The 22,410-nt window shown below is 43.9% G+C and overlaps 1 protein-coding gene across 1 annotated transcript; it reads left to right on the top strand.

Moving 5' to 3' along the window:
• The first annotated feature begins 7,687 nt into the window (after positions 1–7,687).
• Elovl2 (ELOVL fatty acid elongase 2) lies at positions 7,688–21,549 on the top strand. The gene is made up of 7 exons (XM_035441528.1): positions 7,688–7,745; positions 12,284–12,471; positions 14,592–14,669; positions 16,543–16,714; positions 19,085–19,209; positions 19,640–19,774; positions 21,424–21,549. Exons 1-7 carry the CDS (start codon positions 7,730–7,732, stop codon positions 21,547–21,549), a joined length of 840 nt encoding a protein of 279 aa, XP_035297419.1. The 5' UTR covers positions 7,688–7,729.
• The last annotated feature ends 861 nt before the right edge of the window (positions 21,550–22,410 follow it).

Here is a 22,410-nt window from a genome sequence, read left to right as displayed (position 1 = left end):
GAAGAGTCAAGCAGGGTTCCCCCGTCCCTCCCCGGTCTGTCACCACCGCCTGCTGATGTTGCTGGATCTATGTCTTCTCTTTTACGACATGGAAGAAAAAACAGACAAGGCTTTCACAGCTGCATTAAGCACAGTAGCTCACATTCTCTAAATGATGGTTTCGTTGAAAAGTAAGTTTGAGAGTTGAAAAATTAGATGAAGAATTCTGTCTAGAAAATATTTTCAAAACCAAAAGATCAAGACTTATCAATTAGTGTAATTTAATGTTATTTTGTAGAATTCAGATAGGTTCCAGTGCCTCCTCTAGGGAACAGATTGATGCACATACTTTTAAAAAGGAATTTGGTTGTCCTCTCTCTCTCTCTCTCTCTCTCTCTCTCTCTCTCTCTCTCTCTCTCTCTCTTCTTTTTTCAAGACAGGCTTTCTCTGTGGCTTTGAAGGCTGTCCTGGAACTAGCTCTTGTAGACCAGGCTGGTCTTGAACTCACAGAGATCCATCTGCCTCTGCCTCCCGAGTGCTGGAATTAAAGGTGTGTGCCACCAACACCCGGCATGGTTGTTGTCTCTTATACACATGGCTTTGAACAGCTGGCTTTTCTTTATTATGAAGCCGTTTTCCCTTAGTACTTTAAAGAAAATTAGAACGTACAAACTTTCCCTTCTGATCGGTGGAGGAGGGAGTGTGGTAGGCTATGCAGGCCACAGAAGCCCTGCAAAGCCATGTGTTGTTGCTACCGTGGTCACACCACTGCTAATGAGGCTGCAGAAGTCCTCTCCTCTCACTGCAGGAAGCCCTCTCTTCTCTGAATTTCTAAGACGTGGGCACAGAGGAAGGCTGTCTATTGATTTCTCTGGAATATCTAGGTGGGGAATTGAAACATTTGCCTGTGGGATTTGGGAACAAACTTACCAGGCATTTCGGGTTAACCAACCTCTCACCAGATAGCCCAGTAATTAGGCCAAGGTTCCTTTTATGAGTTTTATATTTTTGTTTCAAAATCCATGATAATGTTGTTTGCAGCTTGCCCATACTTGGTCAGCAATATCTCAGGGTCAGTTCCATTTGTCTGAAGCTGGCACTCTTCCTACAGTGTGGAGCCTGGAAAAGAAGAAAGAACAAGAGAATAGGAGAACAAACACTCATTAGATTGTCTCTTGAAAACTTCAAGCTGGAGAGGGCCTCAGAGAGCACGTACTCCAAACACTGAATACCTTTTGTGCCATAATTTTAAAAAGTAGCCTCCAGAGACTGATTAAGAAGCGTTAAATGATTGCATTTAATAAGGATTGTTTTATACTACAACATGCTTTTTAGTGCCTAATGAGTAGAAATATTTGTAGTAAGAAAGGGGGTAGTAATATTTTATTAATGTGCTCATTTTAAAGGCATTGGAACAGTAGACAAGAGGAAACCAAAACAGGATTTCTGATGTTGCTGAATTCTGAAAATGAGGACCAAAGACATTTATATTTATATTTACATTTATATTATTTTGGCAATATGTTGACAAAGGCATTGGCTTTGTCATATATGTGTAGCTCATAATAACTTTGTCTTCTGCTCCCATCATCTGTAGACAGACACTTGTCACTGCCTTCTTCCCTCCCCTGGAGGTCATATCTATTTGGCCACATTGCGTTAGGATTTACTAGTGGTGAACAAATGAACATAAACTGTTAGCATCCTTATGATGCTTAAGTATGTGAAAGTTGAATACCTAAAGCTAGCTTGCAGTACTCTACCTGTCACAGAGGCCAAGGATAGTGAAATTCCATCTCATTCTGCTTTTTGATGATTTGCTGTCCTCATAATAACCACTAATGTCTCTCACTTGACATTGCTGAAAACTAAGGGAGAGGTGTAACTAATGTTCCTTCACCTTCTAGGAGAGACTGCAGTGAGGGGTCAGCTGCCACTTCAGTGAGAACACACTGTCAACAGAAGAATTTGTCCTAAGGGTTTCTTACATTCAGCAGGGCTTGCTGCTGAGCACAGTCCTCAACACAGTCCTTTATAAGTTGGTTTCACAGCTTAAGGGAAAATACAAACCAGATCAACCACCTGGCTTTTGGGTTCTCGTATCAGAAGTAGCAGTTAAAATAATCTGACTTTATCAAAAATGTATTGAAATGTTAGAGATACCATTAATATAAATGTATGACCTTTCCTTGGAAAATTAGGAGTAAAATCTGGCCCATATTTTCCCATGAAGTCATTAGAAGCTTTGCTTTGTTTTGCATTCAAAGGGATAGCACTTGTCCATGAGAAGCAGCGACCTGCTTCCCCTCTGCTCAGCACTTGACAACCAGAGCACATGCGAACACAATTTCCTTTCATTACCACTGCGACTCGTGAAAGAGCCTCATTCTTCCCGTGTCCTCAAGACACGGAGACTGCAGTCGTCCTGACTATTCTGAGTACAGAAATCTGGCTTGGGCTTAATCTCCAAGGAGGTTTATTTTAGTTTACCACTTCCTGTGGAAGCAGGGGTTGTAGTGGCTATGACAAAGATTTTGACCTAGTAGAATTGCTCATTGTGAAACTGGGCTCCATGTTTAATGTGGAATGGATTTCATTTTACTCAGTTAACATTAAGGCAAGTTATTTAATATCTTTTAATAAGATCAAACTGTTACAAAAAATGTTTGGTTTTCTTTTCCATTCCCTTGGAAGACCCTAAACTTTTTTTTCAAAACTTGCATTTTTCAAATTATTTAACTTGATTTCATTGTTTATATTCACTATGCATAGCCAGCCCTATGTTACATAAGGACATTTTCATATAAGCATACAACATACATTGCCCATGTCCCCCCACCCTTCCTTCCCTCCCTTCTCACCCCACCTCCTCCTCCTCCTTTGATTGCCGCCTTCTTCCAGAGTTTCATTTCTATTTCCTTATCATGTATGTATAAACATTTTTCATATCTACATAAAATCTACCAACCATAATGAGAAAACATCAATTTCTGTTTTTTTCAAGTTTGGGTTTGTTTACTTAACATGATTATCTCCAGTTACATCCATTTTCTTGCAAACAATTTTGTTCTTTATTATTGCTGGAAAAATGTGATTTTTTTTTTGTTTTTTGTTTTTTGAGACAGGGTTTCTCTATGTAGCTTTGGAGCCTATCCTGGAACTTGCTCTGTAGACCAGGCTGGCCTCAAAGTCACAGAGATCCGCCTGCCTCTGCCTCCCGAGTGCTGGGATTAAAGGCGTGCGCCACCAATGCCTGTCGGAAAAATGTGATTCTATACACATATTATGTGTTTTTAAGTTCACTCTTCTGTTGTTGGACACCAAGATAGGTTCTGTAACTTAGCCATGTGAGTAGTGCTGCAATGAGCATTGTGTGCCTGGATTTCTGTGATATGCTGGCTTGGCGTCCTTCAGGAAGTCCCTGAAGTCTTGAAGCTGGGTCAAAAGGTGGATCTAGTTTTGCCTTGCTGAGAAATCTCCATACTGATTCCCATAGTGGTTGAATTAGCTATGGAACCCCTAATGTGTACCAGACAAAGAGGCTTTTGAGTAGTTTGGGAGAAGGGAAATGCAGACAAGACAAAATGCACTTATGTGGCATCTAGGCATTAGGAAACAACCCAGACTGTGGCAGAGAGGAAGAATATAGTTCGGTAGGATCACCCCAATAACCAGACATGCCTGGGGCAGAGTGCACATGAGGACATGGACACAGGGAGGCTGAGAAAACAGTGGAAGTCACTGGATCTGGCTCAGCCAGCCAAAGAGTTAATAACAATTATTTGATTTTCTGAAACTTTCCACATTTTATGCCAAGTAAGAATGCTAGTTCCTGAGCCAAGTGTGGCAGTGCACATCAGTAATTCCTATTCTCAGGACACTGAGGTAAGGGGACTGTGAGTTCCTGAGCCAAGTGTGGCAGTACACATCAGTAATTCCTATCCTCAGGACACTGAGGTAAGGGGACTGCGAGTTCCTGAGCCAAGTGTGGCGGTACACATCAGTAATTCCTATTCTCAGGACACTGAGGTGAGGGAGCTGTGAGTTCCTGAGCCAAGTGTTGTGGTACACATCAGTAATTCCTATTCTCAGGACACTGAGGTGAGGGAACTGTGAGTTCCAGGTCAGCTTGGGCTACAGGTATAGCAGGGCACCACCAAAAGTTCCTCTTGTGATGGCCAATTAGATGTCAAGGAGTTGGGGGTCATTCGCATACGATATCCCTTGGCTTGCCTTTCTGCAGTCCACTGAGTGGGAGCTAGGATGAGAATAATCCCCAGGAGTCAGTCACCAGGCTCGGTGTTTGATAGTCATCCTGAGCCCTGGACACAAAGTAAAGATATGTCCCTGAGGGGACACATCTCCTCCCAAGTTCCCTATAACTTATCTCTGGCTTGAGGCTCTTGGGAAGTTTCTGGCCTTGGAATCACACCCCATTTCCTGACTTGCTGTCACTGATTTTTTCAGCATTACTGTATTTGGAAACATAAAAAGAGAAGTAAAGATTTTTACACTGTTATACTCAAATGTAACCATCTGTTTTGTGTCTTAATATACTTGTTTTGAAAAGCAGTGAACTTTTGCTGAAAATGCCTATTCTGTCTTCAACCCATTCTCAAAAACTCTGCTAATAAAAGAAACACTAAGATTCCAAGTCACTTTTTAAAGTACAAAATAACACCACCATAGGCAAAAACTAAAATCTACAAAACAGAGCCAGTGAGATGGCTTGGCAGGCAAAGGTGCTTGCTGCCACGCCTGACAACCTGAGTGTGATAGCTGGGTCCTGTATGGTGGAAGGACAGACCACTGATTCCCACGCACTGTCCTCTGCCCTCCACACGCATGCTGTAGCCTCTCTCTCTCTCTTTCTCTCTCTCTCTCTCTCTCTCTCTCTCTCTCTCTCTCTCTCTCTCTGTGTGTGTGTGTGTGCGTGCATGTGTGTGTGTGTGTGTGTACATGTATACACCTGTAAAATACCTAAAACAAAAGGCAGAAGTGAAGAGGAGGAGGGAGGGAACCAGAATGAAGAGGAAGGAGAGGCAAGACAAGATATCCGGTCCTGCATTCACAGGAAGGATGGGGCTAATCTCTCCCAGCCTCCTGCCTCTGTTTCTGCAGAACGGCTCTTAATCATGATTGTAACGGCCACATGTAATGAAGCCTTCCTGGAGGTGAACCCGGCTAGTGAGGTGCTCAAGATGTGGTGCTCTTCCCAGGAACCACAGGCCTCAGAAACAGACCAGAAAAGAGCCCCCTTCGAGATAACCTGGTTTGACTTGACCTCCAACTGGTGCAGTTAGGGATAGGTGAGCATCCAGTTGGCACTGTGGTGGCAAAAGGCTAAATTCACTCTTTTTTGTTCCCAAGAAAGCTGCTAAGGTTTCTGTAGTCTGTGCAGTGGAGCTGCTGGATGGGCCACCGCTCCTCTGGGTGATGTTCATGCTTACAGGAGGAGTAGAAGCAGGTCTTAGGCAGTGCTGCTGTTAGCCGGTCAAGGGGAGGTGAATATGGTGGCCGAGGTAGCACCAGGGGAGCCGTGTTAATAGTGGACATGATTGGGTGGGCAGCGCGGATTCACTTCCGGTGCTCATGGCTTTCTCCACACTCTACTTTCCGTATGCCATCACTTTCCTTTGCTTGAAGACATCTTCAGCATACTCAGAAGCAGTTCTGTTGCTGCAGACTTCTGTATGTGTATGTGAAAGTGTCCTTATTTAGCCCTTGTGTTTGAAGGATAGTTTTGGTTTTTTTTTGGGGGGGGGTGTTGTTTGTCTGTCTGTTTTGCCCTGCAGCCCTCCAGCAAACATTGCTTTCTGCCATTATAGTTTTATTTTCCCAGCATTGCCTACCTTTCTACCATGTTAGCCACTAGATGCCCTGGTTATCAGTGCTTCCCGGATGAGCTGTACACCAATGTGCTTGCATCTGTGACTCTCTCTCCTGAGACAATGTCCCCAAAGGTCAGGATTCAGCAGGAGCCTCATCTCTTCCTGGTGTTTCTCAAGGATATTTAATTAAAACCTTGGCTCTTTTCTAGCATAGCTCCAAGAGCCTCATAATGCTTTTAGGACTGCAATTCTGAGTTACTCTCTAGACTGAGAACCCCATGAGGATGAGGACCATGTACCAATGACTTTGCCCTTGGCATCTAACATCACGCTGGCATCAGTGTGTAGTGAGTGGCGAAGAATGAAGGTCTGGGTGCCCTGTTACTCCTTTTCCATCTCTGCTTTCTTCCTATCTCCTTGTGTTTTGTTTCCACGCTGTAAGTAAATTTCCGCCACTTTACCGCAGCAATGAGTTGTAGTCTACTAATCAGAGTTTTCTTAGCTCTCTACATTTTGGAAAATGGATTTTAAACCTGAGCAAACAAACCAAAAAAGTTCAAACATTTGTTCATGGTGTGGCAAATGCCATGAGTCCATCTGTGAGTTAATGCCCTTATCTGTTGAAGAATGTGATGTCTGACAAAATCTGTGGATAAACAGCCATACACCTGGTATTCTGTTCTAAGATGTCACATCACTGCCTTTCCTCCAATCTGGACTTTTAAGATGTCCCACATGGAAGCCACATCTGTGGTCCCCAAAGTTCAGGCTAGGCTTAGCACAACACTTCTTTACAGGGATGTTAAGAAATAAGAAAGGTAAAGTTCCTAACTCACTGGCTGGCTGTAATGGGTGCTCATGAGTGCTGTCTACACTGCAGGCTCCTCCTGAATTTCCTCAGGGTACTGAAGACCTATTTCCCCCCTGAAATTCAAGGATCAAAGAGTGAAAAAGACTAGGTGTCAACAGCTGGAGCCAGACAGATCCTCTCCTCAGCTGCCTGAGCATCAGTCCTCCTCTCTGAACCTGGCCTGTCAGATTGTCTGAGCATGAGGAGCTATATGCTCCACTTTGAGCTCAGTCTATGTGAGGGCATCACACTAGCTGCTGCCAAAGTCATCACCTGAAATTCCTTCCCAGAACCCTGAAACCTTCTCAGTCTTCACACACCCCCACATTGCTTGAAAAGGGGTTCCAGACTTTGTGTATGGGTAGGAGACTTGAGCAGCTATTCTGAGCAGACAGGCAAGGGCAGGGGCAGGATGGTGGTAGCCAACGTGTTTGCCATAAGATGTTTAGCAACAGCTGGCCTCAGTCTGAATTCATATGACAAGAATTAATCCAAGACACCCAGGTAACATTCTTTACTGTTTGCTAATGTGCAAACATAAAGGTAATAGAAAGTAGCTCTAGTACTCTTTCTTTCTGGACTAGAAAAGCAAGCCCCCTTTAAAGCTGTAGGTTTAGCTCTATGAAGCTTGGAGCTGCTGAGTCCATGTTGAAAACTGTTTATGTCCTGTACACACAGACTCCCCATTCCGTATAGCAGCTTTCATTCCAACCTTGGAAGCTGCTTACGGAACACCTTTACCTTTTAGCATTCCAGAGGTGAATGAAATTGAGGTGAGTGACTCCACATGTCTGAGTCCACCAGAAGGTTTGGGATGCTTCTTACCTGAGGAAATACAAGAGGGGTTGTTTCTTCCACTGTCTTTGTAAGCTGGACATGGCAAGGCTGTGCTTCCTGGCCACTCTCGAGTCTACATTCACATTCCAGGAAGCTGAGGCCCTCACAGATACAGCAGCTACAGGTTGGTGATGGTGGCTTGTGAGTTCAAAAAAAATCCTGCTTAATTTTCCCTCTATTTTAGGAGCATCTGAAGGCCTTTGATAATGAAGTTAATGCTTTCCTGGACAACATGTTTGGACCACGAGGTGAGTGGCCTGCTTGTCTCTGGGGTTCTGAAAACTGTGGCGTCTGGCCTTATGGATTGTAAATTGCTTTGCACAAGGAGCCCCTTTCCCAGAATAGCAGAATCCGCATTTCTTCTGCCCCACCGTGTTTCCTGGAATGAGGGGCAGGTGAAATGTAAATTTTCCTCCAAGGTATCAGCTATGAAGCCTGGTGGTCCCTTTGCTTTCTCCACCTCCTGTCAGCCTCTAGTCAAAGCCTTTCTTTCTCACTCACATGGATACAGCCACTCCAGACATCTTTTAACTCCTCAAATATGTAAGTTTGTTTCCCTGTGCCTGGAATTTCTCCCTGCTATGTCTTCCCCTCTCCCCTCTGATGCTGCTCCTATTGCAGACACCAGCTGTGGGCTTTCTTGGGTGCCTTCCTCCCTACTGCACCTCATACTCTCATCTCCACATTTCTCTCCTGCACAGGCTTCCGAGAGGCAACTTGTCTCTTGAGAGCAGGAGCCATGACCCTGTTCACCATCCATCACCATGGCATAAACAGCTCTGGGAACAGAGGACCGATACTTCTGACTAGATAAAGTCTGGACAAATATTTTGCTTCACTTGCGCTTGGTTGTTTGACAATCCTGTGGGAAATCTTTGGTTTCTACAAGTGGTTTCCTCAAGACTGTAAAGATGGGAAGAGGGGCTGAGGTCTTCCCACTTCCCACAGCCTTTACACAAACTTGGAGATTCTTTGGACCATTTCCCAGTTCCCACTGAGGCTCTGAAACCTGTTCTAAGTGAATGGTGACTTTCGTTGTTTTAATAGAAACTGTGCAGCTTGGCAGGGGGTTTTCCAGTCATTCCCTGTGAGAATTTGTGATGGACCAGCAGTGTCTGTCTGTAACCTCTGAATACCCTGCTTGCAGTTGTAGTAAAGTGGGGAGGAATTGGCCCAGAGTGGAGGGCGTGGCCTCTTGCTTAGGCAGGACACCACAGGAGCTGTGAACTCTCGGGGCCCACAGCTTTCTGTTTCTCCCAGCAGAGAATTAAACATTGATCTGTCTCAACTAAGTTCACACTAAACTTTGCTGTCAGTAGGTTAGTGGGAGCTAGAATGAATGTAGCCCAATTGAGGAAAGGATTGCAGTTGTTTGCTGTGCTTCAGTAATTCTGGTGGATTTTCCCTTGGTAGCAGGGAGATTATAAAATTAACAATTTGACCACTGAATTGGGTTACTACAGTCACATCAAGAATCCTTGTCCCTTCTTAAAGGTGACCCACACAGTGACTGTCATACCTGATGACCTCAGAGGCACCCTCAGCTTTTTCTGATCTTGTGCACACCCTATCAGTAGCCTGTGGGATATGCCAGACACCGGCAAAGAATAACATTACTCAAGTATCAAAGAAACAACTTTAAAATATGCTCCCATATTTTAGCTGCAGCAGTTACAATCACCTTTAACTGTGGTGTGCATAGACAACAACATGATAAGCACAATAAAAAGTTCAGGTGCTATGTTTACAGAGTGCCAGCTGATGTAGTTTACGTGAGTCTCCTCCTAACTCTAAGAATGTTAGTTACAGGTAAGACAGGAGAGGTTGACTGGTTCCTCCTTTCCTCACAGAGCACACGCAGTGATTGCAGAGGGAAACCTAGCATGTGGGAACAGTCAGGGAGCAGCCAAGACACTAAGTTGTAAGCATGCATTCCCTAGGATTAGGTGGCTTTGACATTTCAATCCGAATCATATCCCCACAGTTCTGAAGTCAAGGTAGGGCTCACTTTGTTCCCTTGACATTATAGGAAGAACCCATCTGGTGCTGCTCTCCCAGTGTCAGATTGCTGGCAGTCTGGTGTTCCTTGGCCCCTAGATGGCATCTTTGTCTTCACATGTCATTCCTTTGTCCTTTTGTTCTTCCCTTGTAAAGACACCACTTAGGGTTTGGGCCCACCCTAATCCAATATGATGCAATCTTAACATGATTACAACCGCAGACCCCAGTTCCAAGGAAGTCATGTGCATACATCAGGTGTCAGGCTTGAACATGTCTTGGAGGGTCACAGTTCAGTGGCAGCACTATGACATGGAAAGGGAAGCTGATCATGGTGTGCCTTCTGCCCTCTGTGGCTCGGGCTCCCTAGGGAACCTCAGGAATGTCTGTCTTGTTTGTCTAGGAGGATTGCTTTGAGAAATCTGTCAACATGTGTCAAGGCGTTAGGCATCACCTAACATGGAGAAAGCCCTCACAGTTAGCTACAGCATGACAGCCCAAACAAGAACCCAATGTGATCATGACCTTGTGGAGCAAATGAAACTGTGCTTATGAAAGGGAGTGGGAAATGGCTCCCTTGAGAAGGCAGAGTCTTCATGTGGCCATTCAAGGGTGGGCACATAGTCCATGTGCTTCTGTGTCTGAAAGGCTGTAGCAGATCTGAGCCTGGAGCTCCTACCACTCCCCTACCAGTGGCTCTCTATCACCAAGGGAGCTGTCTGAAGAAGACTCCTTGGCACAGCGACAGTGCTCACAAAGGCACTCACTTTCCTCATTAGTGTGTCTGTAAGTGTGCTAAGAAAAGTCGGAGTAGACAGTGTGTGTGTGTGTGTGGGGGGGGGTCCCAGTGTGGACTGAGGCTGTGGGAGAACCAGCAAGCTCAAGAAAAGGAAAGTGCCTGTGGTGGAACCAGTTTTGTCCTATCTGTGTAGGTTAGAAACAGCATGCAAATTTTGTGATTCCAGGCCAATCTTTACACAAAAGGAGACTATGGAACAAATTCCATATGTACTTAGAGGCCACTTCCCAGGTGTTAACCCAGTGCCATAGCGTGATCATAGGCTGTCAAGTTTCTCTCTCTGGAGGAAGGGCATCTGGTGAATCCTGGCTCTTATGCCTGCTATTGACACTTCTAGTCCTGAGACAACTAATGCTATAGCCACAGTTTTGTATCATGTTATTCTCAGTCACTCCAAGACTCTGCCTTTTTATCCTTAGTGCCACATGCTCTGTGTTCTGGAATGCCACCACTCTGGAAACTGGGTGTTGGGGATTATGATACAATGTGCCCTCTTTTGCCTGATCTTCCCATTGGGAGGGTCTCAGCAAAGAATATGGATTGAGGTGGCAGATAGAATTCAAATCCAGACCTGCTGTCATTGTATTGTCTTTTCTCCGCTGTTTTCTCATCCATACGGTGTGTTGAGTTAGCCTGCATAAGTGCAGTAACTGATGCAAAACATCCAGTGGCTTCCTTCCACCTTTCTGTCCTTCAGGGTTCAACTGAAGCCATTTGATGTTCCATGAAAGCTCCTTAGATTTAAATGTGTGTGTCCCTGTGTGAGCTTACATGCACTGTGATGTAAGGGACCTCAGATGTCAGAAGAGGCATCAGATCCCCCGGAACTGGAGTCACCAATGGGTATGAGCAGCCATGTGGGTGTTCAGCACTGAACCCAAGTACTCTGCATGAACAAGTGCGCTGAGCCCTCCCTCCAGCCCTTAAATATCAGGGGTTTTGTTGTTGTTCTTATTTTTGAGACAAGGTCTCATTATGTAGACCAGGCTGTTCTAGAACTCAGAGACCTGCCTGTTCCTTCCTTCAGGTGCTGGGATTAAAGATGTATACCACCACCCCAGCCCTTGAAGGCTTTTGAATTTATTTTGTTACTTTTAACTGTTTATATATGAATATGTACACCTGAGTGCAGGTGCCCATGGAGTCCACTCTCGTGAAGCTGGGTAACTGCTGAGTCCTCTCAGAAGTCCCTAGGAAAACTTAACTGGGCAGCCTTGCTACACTCTAGCTTGCGTAACTCAGCATCGTGTTGTTCCCGTGTGTGTGTGTGTGTGTGTGTGTGTGTGTGTGTGTGTGTGTGTGTGTGTGTGTGTGTGTTGCACATGCACGCACTTGTTACCCTTATCTGAGATTTTGTTCCTGTAGCTTCTGTTACCCACAATCTACTATAGTCCAAAAAAATTAATGGAAAATTCCAGAAGTAAGTTTTTATGTTTAAAATTACATACTGAGTAAAATGATGAACTCTGTTCTGTCTGGAACTTGAATTATCCTTTTGTTCAGTGTATCCATGATCTGTATGCTACCCACCCCTTAGTTATTCACTAGCCTTTTAGTTGTCAAGACTATGCAGTTGCACAGAGCTTGTATCAAAGTAACACTTGTTTTACTTAGTAATGGCCTCAGGTACAAGAGCAATGGTGCTGGCAATTTGGTTACTGCAAAGAAAACCATACATTGCCTCCTTTAAGTGGAAAGGTGAAAGTTCCCAACTTAATAAGTAAAGTTCTATTGCTGAGGTTGCTGAGATCTAGAGAAAGAACCAGGGTGTCTGTGAGTTTTTTCATGGAAAAGCAACTTGAGCTGGTTATGCAAGTGCATCTCAAATGGTGAGTGCTCAATGAGGACAGGAAATCAGTGTTCACTGGGACCTCAGAATCTCCCAGCTTGGATAAGGGCACCTGCTGCACAAATGAGTATGTGTGCCAGTATCGCTAACTGCGTAGGTGCTTGCTGCTCGGGCTCCTTACCATATGCGTCTCTTTCCAGATCCTCGAGTTCGAGGGTGGTTCCTGTTGGATTCTTACCTTCCGACCTTCATTCTTACCGTCATATATCTGCTCTCGATATGGCTGGGTAACAAATACATGAAGAACAGGCCTGCTCTTTCTCTCAGGGGAATCCTCACCTTCTATAACCTCGGGATCACACTTCTTTCTGCATATATGCTGGTGGAGGTAAGTGTGAGAACTGGTCAGGTGCGGCCTTCCAGAACTGTGAAAGGTGCGGTTAGCATGGTACCACTCTAAGATCCATGAAAGCTGTAGTCGCATTGGTACACTTCCCTCCCAAAGTGTCTGAAGCCCTTGTTTCTGACTTGAATGTGGGCCTGTTTCTGTAGTCCTTAGCCAAATTAAACCTAGAACCATGATTTGGTTTGAGGACCTTTTGAAGATCGTGCCATACACTTCTCTTCTCTTATACACCTTATGAGCCTGATCCAACCGCGTTAAATGGTTGACAGTGTGCAGAGATGCAGACGTCCCCTTGGAGGCCCCTGCCTAGTCTGTTCCATGCTGGCAAGCCCGTCTTGACACTAGTTGGCTCTAGCTGCCTACCAGGTGTTCAACTCCACCCTTTAAAACACCGAACTGCAGGAAGAAACAATGGTTGCTTTCCCTAATCATAATACAAGGAGAAATCTAAAGTATTCAACTTGCTCTAGCAAAAACAACAGAGCAAAAGGGACAAAATATTATTTTAAGGGAAAACCATTTACAAAGGTTATAAATGGTTAGTAATGACACAAGTAGGACTTTTCTACTTCCTAAGGCTTGCTGCTTAATTCTGGTATACAGTTGCCAAGTAATGAGATAAGTACCATGTGATTGGTGACAGCCTGAAAAATCTGGTTAAAACAGTCCATGCCCCTGGCAAACAGAATATGCCCTGTTCACTAAGGGGTTATCCCACAGCTGTACTGTTAGTATGGAAAACATATACTTCAACTGCAGCTTTCATCCTGAAAATGTTTTAAATATTTTCACGAAATATAGCCTTCTTAGTGTAAAATTTGCACCTGTGCTAGTGGGCCTGTACGTACACACACACCCCTTCCATCCTTTAAGGCATCCTGGATCTCCAGCCTGCCACAAGTAGGCAGCTTGGGACAGGAGCTTTAATAAAGCCCAGGAGGCTTCTGGGACCTGATTCATAATGCAGTGTATTGGGAAATCCCATGGGTTTCTGCTTTCATTGGACTCATTTTTCCTCAGAACTTTTAGCTATGATTACATCACCTGGTGGTGGTTTTTATTTTTTCTCTTTCTTTCTTTCTTTCTTTCTTTCTTTCTTTCTTTCTTTCTTTCTTTCTTTTTGTTTTCGAGACAGGGTTTCTCTGTGTAGCTTTGGAGCCTATCCTAGCACTCACTCTGGAGACCAGGCTGGCCTTGAACTCACAGAGATCCTCCTGCCTCTGCTGGGATTAAAGGCATACACCACTAACGCCCGGCTTGGAGGCGATTTTCTTAGAAGAGAAATACACCAACTACATCAGAACCGTGAAGAAGAGACCAGGGTTCCAAACATTACTTAGTCATCAACTTTGTTAAGATACAAGAAAATTCTAGGCCTCTGCCTGGAAAACCTTATATTCTAGAATTTTAAGTTGTTGCAGGGAGAAAGCTGCTTTTATAGAATTTTCAATGAAGAATTGAAAGATTTGTTTTCTCATGTCATAGAAAGACCAGAAAAGAATGAGTTAGGAACTCTGAGTTCTAGTGACACGCCTACCACTCCTTAGCTGTGCAACCCTGAGCAAATTACCTCTCATCAGGTATTACTGAATGTTCACTGCTTCCTGGGAATGGGACAAGGACAGCTAGATGATGGGCTTTTTAAAAATGGCAGCTTTTCATTAGAGACTAATAGGGAAGGGAGGTGTCAATCACACAATTTGTCAAGTAGCAGAGATGCAGTGAAGAAAATGTGTTAAGAACTTTCTGACCCTTTTAATATCTGTAAAATTATAATCTACATTTCATAAATTTATTGAAACTGAAGATATTTTAATGTAGCTTCCTCACATTTGTTTACAATTCTATGTTGTAAGATAGCTAAATAATTTGTGCTGTATTTATAGATGCTCTTCCATTTGGGTGATCTGAGTGGTTAGAAGTATGTGAAGGATTAGAAACCCTGGCTTATTGCAGCAGCAGGAACTAGCTCCTCACTGACGCTTGAGGACAACCGGTCAGATTCTGGGGGCACTCCCCCTAAAGAGTGGAAGCTGATGGGACATGTTCAGTACCGCCACATTCTTGTATTCATTTCTTTCCCTTCCTCTATGCTTTGGCAGCTCATCCTCTCCAGCTGGGAAGGAGGCTACAACTTGCAGTGTCAGAACCTCGACAGTGCAGGAGAAGGTGACATCCGGGTGAGCCCCTAGAGATGTTTCCATCCCCTCTACAGTTGGAATTTGGGATTACATTGAAGAGCTTTTGGGTCTGATGGAAAGACTTAGTGACAGACACGTGCTGGGTGGAGGGCTTACTGAGTCACACATCCTGCCTCTACCAGGTGCAGTGAGATGGCCTCAAAAACATATTTCTAGACATATTTAAGTGGACAACAGCCTATGCAGACTGTGTTTCTCAGGAATGCCTTTTGTGTGTATTATATATATTTTTTTTTAAAGAGAAGCAGTGGCAGGAGAAGCAGGAAGCTAGTGAGAACAGCCTCTTCTGTGGAAGCCGCACTGCTCTCAGCACACACCTGGTTTGATTTTTGGAATCATCCTTTTACATACATTGTAAAACAAAATTAAGTTTTAAGAGGGAACAAGGCAAGTTGCCTCCCCCAAACATTAGAAGCAAAGGTAAATGAACTCACAGCACAGGAAGGTACCCATGAGAAATTACAACAACTAGAGGATAGCCACAGGTGTGGGGCAGCATCTTAACCCAATTCATAATTCTTTGTTGCTATTATTTATAAAAATGCATTGCTACTTTTAAACAGCCATAGGACACTGAGGGATAAAGTATCTAATAAACTAACATCATTAGTAACTAGCATTTGAAAAAAGAGATTATCTATTTTTAAAAGTAGTAAAAATTAAACCCAGTAATCATAGATGCAAATGGGAAGTGTCATAGTTAAACCTCATGAAAGAGGCCATATTTCATATCTTTTATCTGCAGAAAAGGTCCCTTTATTCTGTGACAGCCCAAGGCACCGAACTTGACTTTACACAGTTTCTGTCTACCAGAGAGCATGAGGATTCTTAGGGGCACAGCCAGTTCCAGGTTTGGGCCAGGGACTGTATTTCAGAGGGCTCTGTCCCCTCAGCAGAGGATCTTCACATGGCTATTGGGGTCACCCATGGTTACAGGCGCCACCTTGAAAGACTCCCTTTCAGTGGATATCGAGGACAGTTCAAGCATCAGAAACAACACTGCCTGTGATGAGCTGAAATACACTGAGTGCAGGTTTTAAAAGGATGAAAAGGAGATTACATCTTAAAAAGAAAACTAGTCTCATGTTACTTTTTAAAGGCTGATACAACACCAAGTCATTGAGAAAAAATTAAGACAAATAATTAAACATACATCATGTCTTTATATGTGAATTTCCAAATACACAAGGAGAAAAAAATTCCCTATAGGGGAAAAATGTGTAAGTCATGGTAGAATCAGAACATCTCTTTGCATCTCCCAGAGACACGATGCATCCCTTGTAAAACTGTCCCTCACCTGAACAAGAGAGCATACACCTCCAGTGATGTGAAGCACACTGGTGGTTTCGCGTCACACATTTTTAGAGCTCTGACTATAGTATAGTAAGGCAGTCTGGGACTGAAAATGGTTCCGAGGAAAAGAAGGTAATTGGGTAAAGTTCCTGAGAGAAGGTGGCTGCTCAGATGAGGATTGGGAGGGATGGCTAAAATGTGTCAGATCTGAGGCAGGAAGACTGTTCCGTGTAGGTGGGAGATTCAGTACCTACACAGGTCGAAGAGACCACCTTTTGGGTTCAGAAAGCCTTGCAGGATGCTGGTGGAAGGTAGTGAAGATCCTGACCTTAGGTGGGGAGTCGTGAACAGCAGCCTGTGGGTGTGGGGTGTAACTTGGTTGGATGCATGTTTGGGAAAGATACCCCATCTTTCAGTAGAGAGGGGTAGACTACATGGAAGAAGAAGAAACTGGAGGGAAAGCCAGCAGATAAACAGCACTGCAGTCAGAGGAAGCAGAATGCTGTGTGCAGGGAGGAGCTGGGGTACACAGTCACCTTTCTCCTTCTTGAACTTGTAGGTAGCCAAGGTCTTGTGGTGGTACTACTTCTCCAAACTAGTGGAGTTCCTGGACACGATTTTCTTTGTTCTTCGAAAAAAGACCAGTCAGATCACCTTTCTTCATGTCTATCACCATGCCTCAATGTTTAACATCTGGTGGTGTGTTCTGAACTGGATACCTTGTGGTCAAAGTAAGTCCTTTTGGTAACTGTTAGTTCTGAGAAGTGAGTCTCACAAGAACACCAGCGCACCTCTTACCTTCCAGTGTGTGCTGATTAGGAGATGGGAGCCCCTAAAGTAGTGTCCTTGTCCCCACAGGCAGCATATTTGTTGGTGGCTATTTGGTTTCTGAATTTTTATGTTGGCACAATCTGAGCAAGAACTTAAATTAAAAAAAGATTTCTATACCATGCATCAATTGTCAGATAGGCAGAGAGGTGCAGTCCTCAGCCAGAGCCACCTGACTACATAGAAGGGAGCCCTTGCCACTTGAGGCAGCATCTGCCATAGCCACCACCTCACTGTGACACACATCATTTCAGCTCTGGGGATTCTTAACCTTACGCTCTGAAAAACGAAGAGCTCCCTGCACCAAAGAAAATAGCTTTCACCTTTAAAAATGAGAATAACTGTAAGGAATAAATTTTAAGCTGGATGTGGTGGTTCACACATGTGGTCCTAGGACTTGGCAGGCTGGGTAGGAGGAGCTATATAGCATGGCTCATCTTATACTTTGCATGGAGCAAGAGCTTTACCTGGAGCACTGTGGTATCGTATTTTAACCCTACTTACTTTCTTTTTTAAATTTTATTTTATGTGCATTGGTGTTTGCCTTGGGTGTTGGGCCCTCTGGAATTGGAGTTACAGACAGTTGTGAGCTGCCATGTGGGTGCTGGGATTTGAACCTGGGTCCTCTGGAAAGCAGTCAGTGTTCTTAACCACTGAGCCATCTCTTCAGCCCCAGCCCCGGTACTTTACTTTCTCTGTAAGCAGTTGATGACATCTCCCTGTGTTGACTTCACAGCCCATAGGGAGTGGGGTAGGGTGCTCACTTGTGACTAAAGAGAACAATACTTTTATTTAAATCATCATGTTCCCATGATTTTGAAAATGTTCTATGAAAAATTAGACAGGACAAAACAAGAAAAAAAATGATTTTAGAGGGCCGAGTATATAGCTCACCAATACTTGCTACTGAGCCCCGTCACCAGTACCCCCCATACACACACATACACGTCAAATTGAGAGATGGCTTTAAAAACTGCTAAGGATATGTGGGGTGCAGATGCCCCTTTACATCCTAAAGAGTCAAATTCGGCAAACCTGCTGTGGATTGAAAACACCATAAGTTAAAACCACTATGACAGACATGCTTAGTCCACTGAGTACCATCATAGCCGCAGTACAGGGTGCATACCAAGTGGCCTCATCTCCTGGTTGCAGTATGAAATGAGCTGCAGTTATTTCCATCACCCACCATCCAGAGAGAGTGCTAGACCACTGTTACCACAGGCCACCAGTCAAGGCTCCAATTGCAGTTTCTACTGAGAGTATATAATTTTGATCCTGTCGTTAAGTTGAAAGATTCTGAAGTAGAGCCGTTGTTAGTTAGGTTGCATGGCATCCCTGGCTGTCAAGGTACAAGTCAAAATTCCAATTCGAGGAATGGAAGTACCCTGAAGTCAGACAGTCTTTATGCTCTCGGTGGGCCTCTAGGTGCTAAGGAAGATTAGCGAATGTCAGAGGATTTTGTTCAGTTTTAACAGTTTCATTGGACACTTAAAATTCACATTGTACTATTCAGAGATGGTCCTGTGAATGTGTGTGTGCTCTGTCTTCAAGTACAGAGCTACTCAGAAATGAGAACCCAGATGGGCAAATAAATATCACTCATCATGCACTACTGAGTACTCCCAAAGTGTTGGTTTCCATAGAAACATGCATCATAGTGCATCCTAGCCAGTATTTGCTGAGAACTTACTGTATGCATCACACCGTTCCTTTTGCTTTCCAGTTATCTAGGTTACTAATTAATGTAGGGTGAGAAATGAGGGCTAAAGAATTTAAATTGACTAAAAAACAGTAGGCAGAACTCTTTAGTTCATACAGCAGGACAGGCTCTCAATCCCACTGCAGCTTTGAGTGGTTTCAAAATGAGAAAATAGCTTGCACGGGCACATTCAAGATGCCATAACAAACCACTAGGCAAGTGCTGTCCTTCCAGCCAGAGGAGGCTCTGTCACCAACATGGCTTAATCAAGGTGTAGACAAAATAGAGTCAATTCTCTGCAGCCAGACTCAAGTTCACCTTCCTCTGCCTCCATGATTACTTGGTAAGAACCACAGTAGAGACAGTGGTTTCTACACTTTGCAGATGTGGAGTGGCTGCTTTGGTTGGCTGGACATATCTCTGGCTTAGGAGGTTATGCTGAATCCTGGCAGTTGGGATCTCTCTGTGTGAATGCTGTTGAATGATTGTCAGGGTGCGGTGACTGTCACGTGACGAGGAAGGATGAGCACCTCACTCTCTGGAACACTAACGCACATACTCCATGTCCTAGGCTTCTTTGGACCAACCCTGAACAGTTTTATCCACATTCTCATGTACTCCTACTATGGGCTCTCTGTGTTCCCGTCCATGCACAAGTACCTTTGGTGGAAGAAATACCTCACACAGGCTCAGCTGGTATGTGCTGCTTTCAATTTGCTTCTTCACGTGGTTCACAGACAGGGAAGGAATAGGCCATTCAGGCTCTGTGACTAAGCTGCCTTTTATCTTAACATGGCCTAGAGGAATCACAGTTCAGCCACTAGAGTGTCTTTTGTGTTTGCAATTAGCTTCTAAATGGAAATTTTCTGATTTGGAATATACATAAACATTTTTTAAGTTAATGTACAAATTAAATCATTTTGATAAAAATGATCTAACTGCTACTTTTCCGTGAGAAAATAGACAAATTTATATACTCATATAATCTCAAATGCAGTCTCTGGGCAGTATAGTAGACTACTGAGGCATTCTTCTGCAGGATATATAGCAAGGGACAGTAGCCGTGTGTAGCTAGGGCCCACCTCCCATGGGACCTGTACTTACTGCAGCCCCCTCTGCCTTCCAGGTGCAGTTCGTACTCACCATCACGCACACACTCAGTGCCGTGGTCAAGCCCTGCGGCTTCCCCTTTGGCTGTCTCATCTTCCAGTCTTCGTATATGATGACATTGGTTATCCTGTTCTTAAACTTCTATGTTCAGGTATGTAGGATGCAATGTTCAGGGTTAAGTGGCCAACTGTCCAATGCACTGTGTGTTTAAGATAATGGTATGCAGAGGAGGAAGTAAAGGGCACTTACTGTCCTAACCCTTTTCCCCACATCCTCCTCCAAGAACAGCCAGCGAACAGTCCAGTTGGCCTTTGCTGAGGACTTTTGCTGAGGGACTGAGTTACATTATGTCTACGTGGGGTCCTGCCCCATGCCACCACCCAAAAGCTGCCACCCAGATCTGACATCTGAAAGCTGAACATGTGTGGTAACACAGAGCCAAGAGGACCGAGTGGAGAAAAGCTTGGGCACAGTAATGTGTAGTGTTTAATAATGAATTCAGGAAACTTCCATTGGCCCCTCTGACCCTGAGGTGGGAGGCAGTGTTCATTTGGGGAAATTCCTTTAAGTCAAACCCAGCATGGACAGGGCATGCTGACTCGCTCATTGTCAAGTGACATTTTCTTTTCAATGAACAATTTAAATGAGAGAGTCCTTCAAAGTGGCTTTAAGAACCCATGCCAGTTGTTGCAGCAAAGGTCACAGGTGGTTGAGAATTTTAAATGGCAGGGCTAGGGAAATGGAAAGACTGCTTCAAACAAAAAACAAGAACCATAATTTATATTCACATAGTATTTTTGTAATTCTATTCAACTCTATTTTCTTCCCCAGACAATTGCTCTCACTTTTTAGTTTTTGTCCCACAGTGATTTTATGTGAAGGACCACTGTGGGAACTGGGCCTTTGACAGTTTTTCAGAGTGTTTCTGAACTGGATTGACTGGCCCCTTTGTAACAAATCCGTTTCCTTCGAGGGTGTCTAAAGAAAGACACATTGGTGGAACCAAACAGATCCATACATACACACCAGAGCTGGAAAGGAATGGCTTGGGCTTACAGTAGCCCAGCAGTAGTAGGCAATGGCCACAAAAACTATCTCTACACATTGGCTCAGACTGAATCTTAGTTCTGACTGTATACCATTCCAGTTTTGACCCTTGTTAATGCCATAAATTGCTTTTTAAAAGTAAAAATGCTGTTATCCTAGCACTGGAAAGGTAGAGAAGATCAGGAGTTCAAGGTGATCATGGGATACATAGCAAGTTGGAGACCAGCCTGGGCTGAACGAGACCTTGTCTTAATCAATCAGTCAATATGAGATGGCAGATGAGGTATTTCATCAGAATGAGAGAAAGAGACATATAAGGTTGAGTGGAGTTCTGTGGAGATGACGTAATTAATATCCATCAGACCCTGCATTCCATCTTCAGTACTAAAGAAAATGATTACAACCCTGTAATTACAATCTCTAAATAATAAAGTAAAATAACAGCTCCCTTTAGCTTGAATTTTAAAGGAAGTTATATTTTTCCAAGTGAATACCTAATGTAAGCTGCTTTGAATGCTAAGTAAATTCTGATATAACACAGATAACGTGAAATAACCTACACTTACATTCATGCATTTGCCTTGGTTTTTACCTGAGCTTTATAGAAAGAGGCTTAAAAACAAACAAGTTCTTACTTAGAAGGTGCAGTGCCAAGGGAAGTTGTGAGGTGCCTTAACTGCATGCTATGTCAGAGGGGATGACTGGCTTATTAAAATGGCTCCTCTGTTCTCTCTCCTATCTGTGCTCTGACAGACATACAGAAGAAAGCCAGCGAAGAAAGAGATGCAAGAGCAGCCTGCAGGGAAAGAGGTGAAGAATGGTTTGCCCAAAGCCCCCTTCATTGCAGCTAACGGTGTGACAAACAAGAAGGTGCAATAAATGAAGTCACGGGAAAAGCATAAAAAGTGCAGCAGCCCCACAGATGAGCTTGTTTTAAAGCAAAGACTGAATTGAAAGTTGTGTTTTAGCATAAACTAATTCCTTTTGAGTTTGTAAATCACTTGTACCCAGAATGTATTATAATACATTGCTATTAGGTTACTCTATTAACTGAAGCGATGCCAACCTCTACAAACCTCAGAACAGGTGCAGCAGCCCGTCCCTCCTGAGCTCTTCATAATGCCTTATTCGCACAGAAAACCAGGAGACATGGGCTTTGTTTTCATGGCAAGTCTTCAGAGTTAATTTTCTTTAGATTACATGTGTAAAATAAAATGTTAATTATATTGTAAAGGCCAGGGTCTTCTCTAGTCCATGTCAAGCAATAACTGTCAGAGCATAAATCGATGGTCAGTCCACTTGCTCTTTAAGGCATCAACCCTAGGAAGTGCTTAAATGGGGTCCTTAACAAGACAGAATCTAGCATCATGTCTCCCTTGCTGAAGCCAGGGAGTCTGCTACAGTTTCTAACCACTCTGATTCTAAATTCAGTGACCACAGTGATGAGATTTGTTCATCTTTCAACATAGTTTGAGAACTAGTCATTCTATGAACGAACAACTTCTTGAGCTGGGTGGTATACACCCGTGATCCCAAGTGTTGAGACAGCCTGGGCTACATGGGTGCAAGAAGACCCTGTCTCAATCAGAAAACAAGTTTCTTTTGCCAAATCATCATAACTCAGGGGCTTTGGGCAGGAGCCGTCTCTGTTTCAATTGGCTTCCTTACTCATGCTTTCCTGCCTAACTCCCTTGCTAGTCTGGATCCACAGAGTCGTGTCTCCATATCAAAAGCTGTGTC

Source organism: Cricetulus griseus, chromosome 3 (genome assembly GCF_003668045.3).
Source record: "Cricetulus griseus strain 17A/GY chromosome 3, alternate assembly CriGri-PICRH-1.0, whole genome shotgun sequence".
In the NCBI taxonomy this organism is placed as follows: domain Eukaryota; kingdom Metazoa; phylum Chordata; class Mammalia; order Rodentia; family Cricetidae; genus Cricetulus; species Cricetulus griseus.
This window is presented reverse-complemented; position numbering and strand designations above follow the sequence as displayed.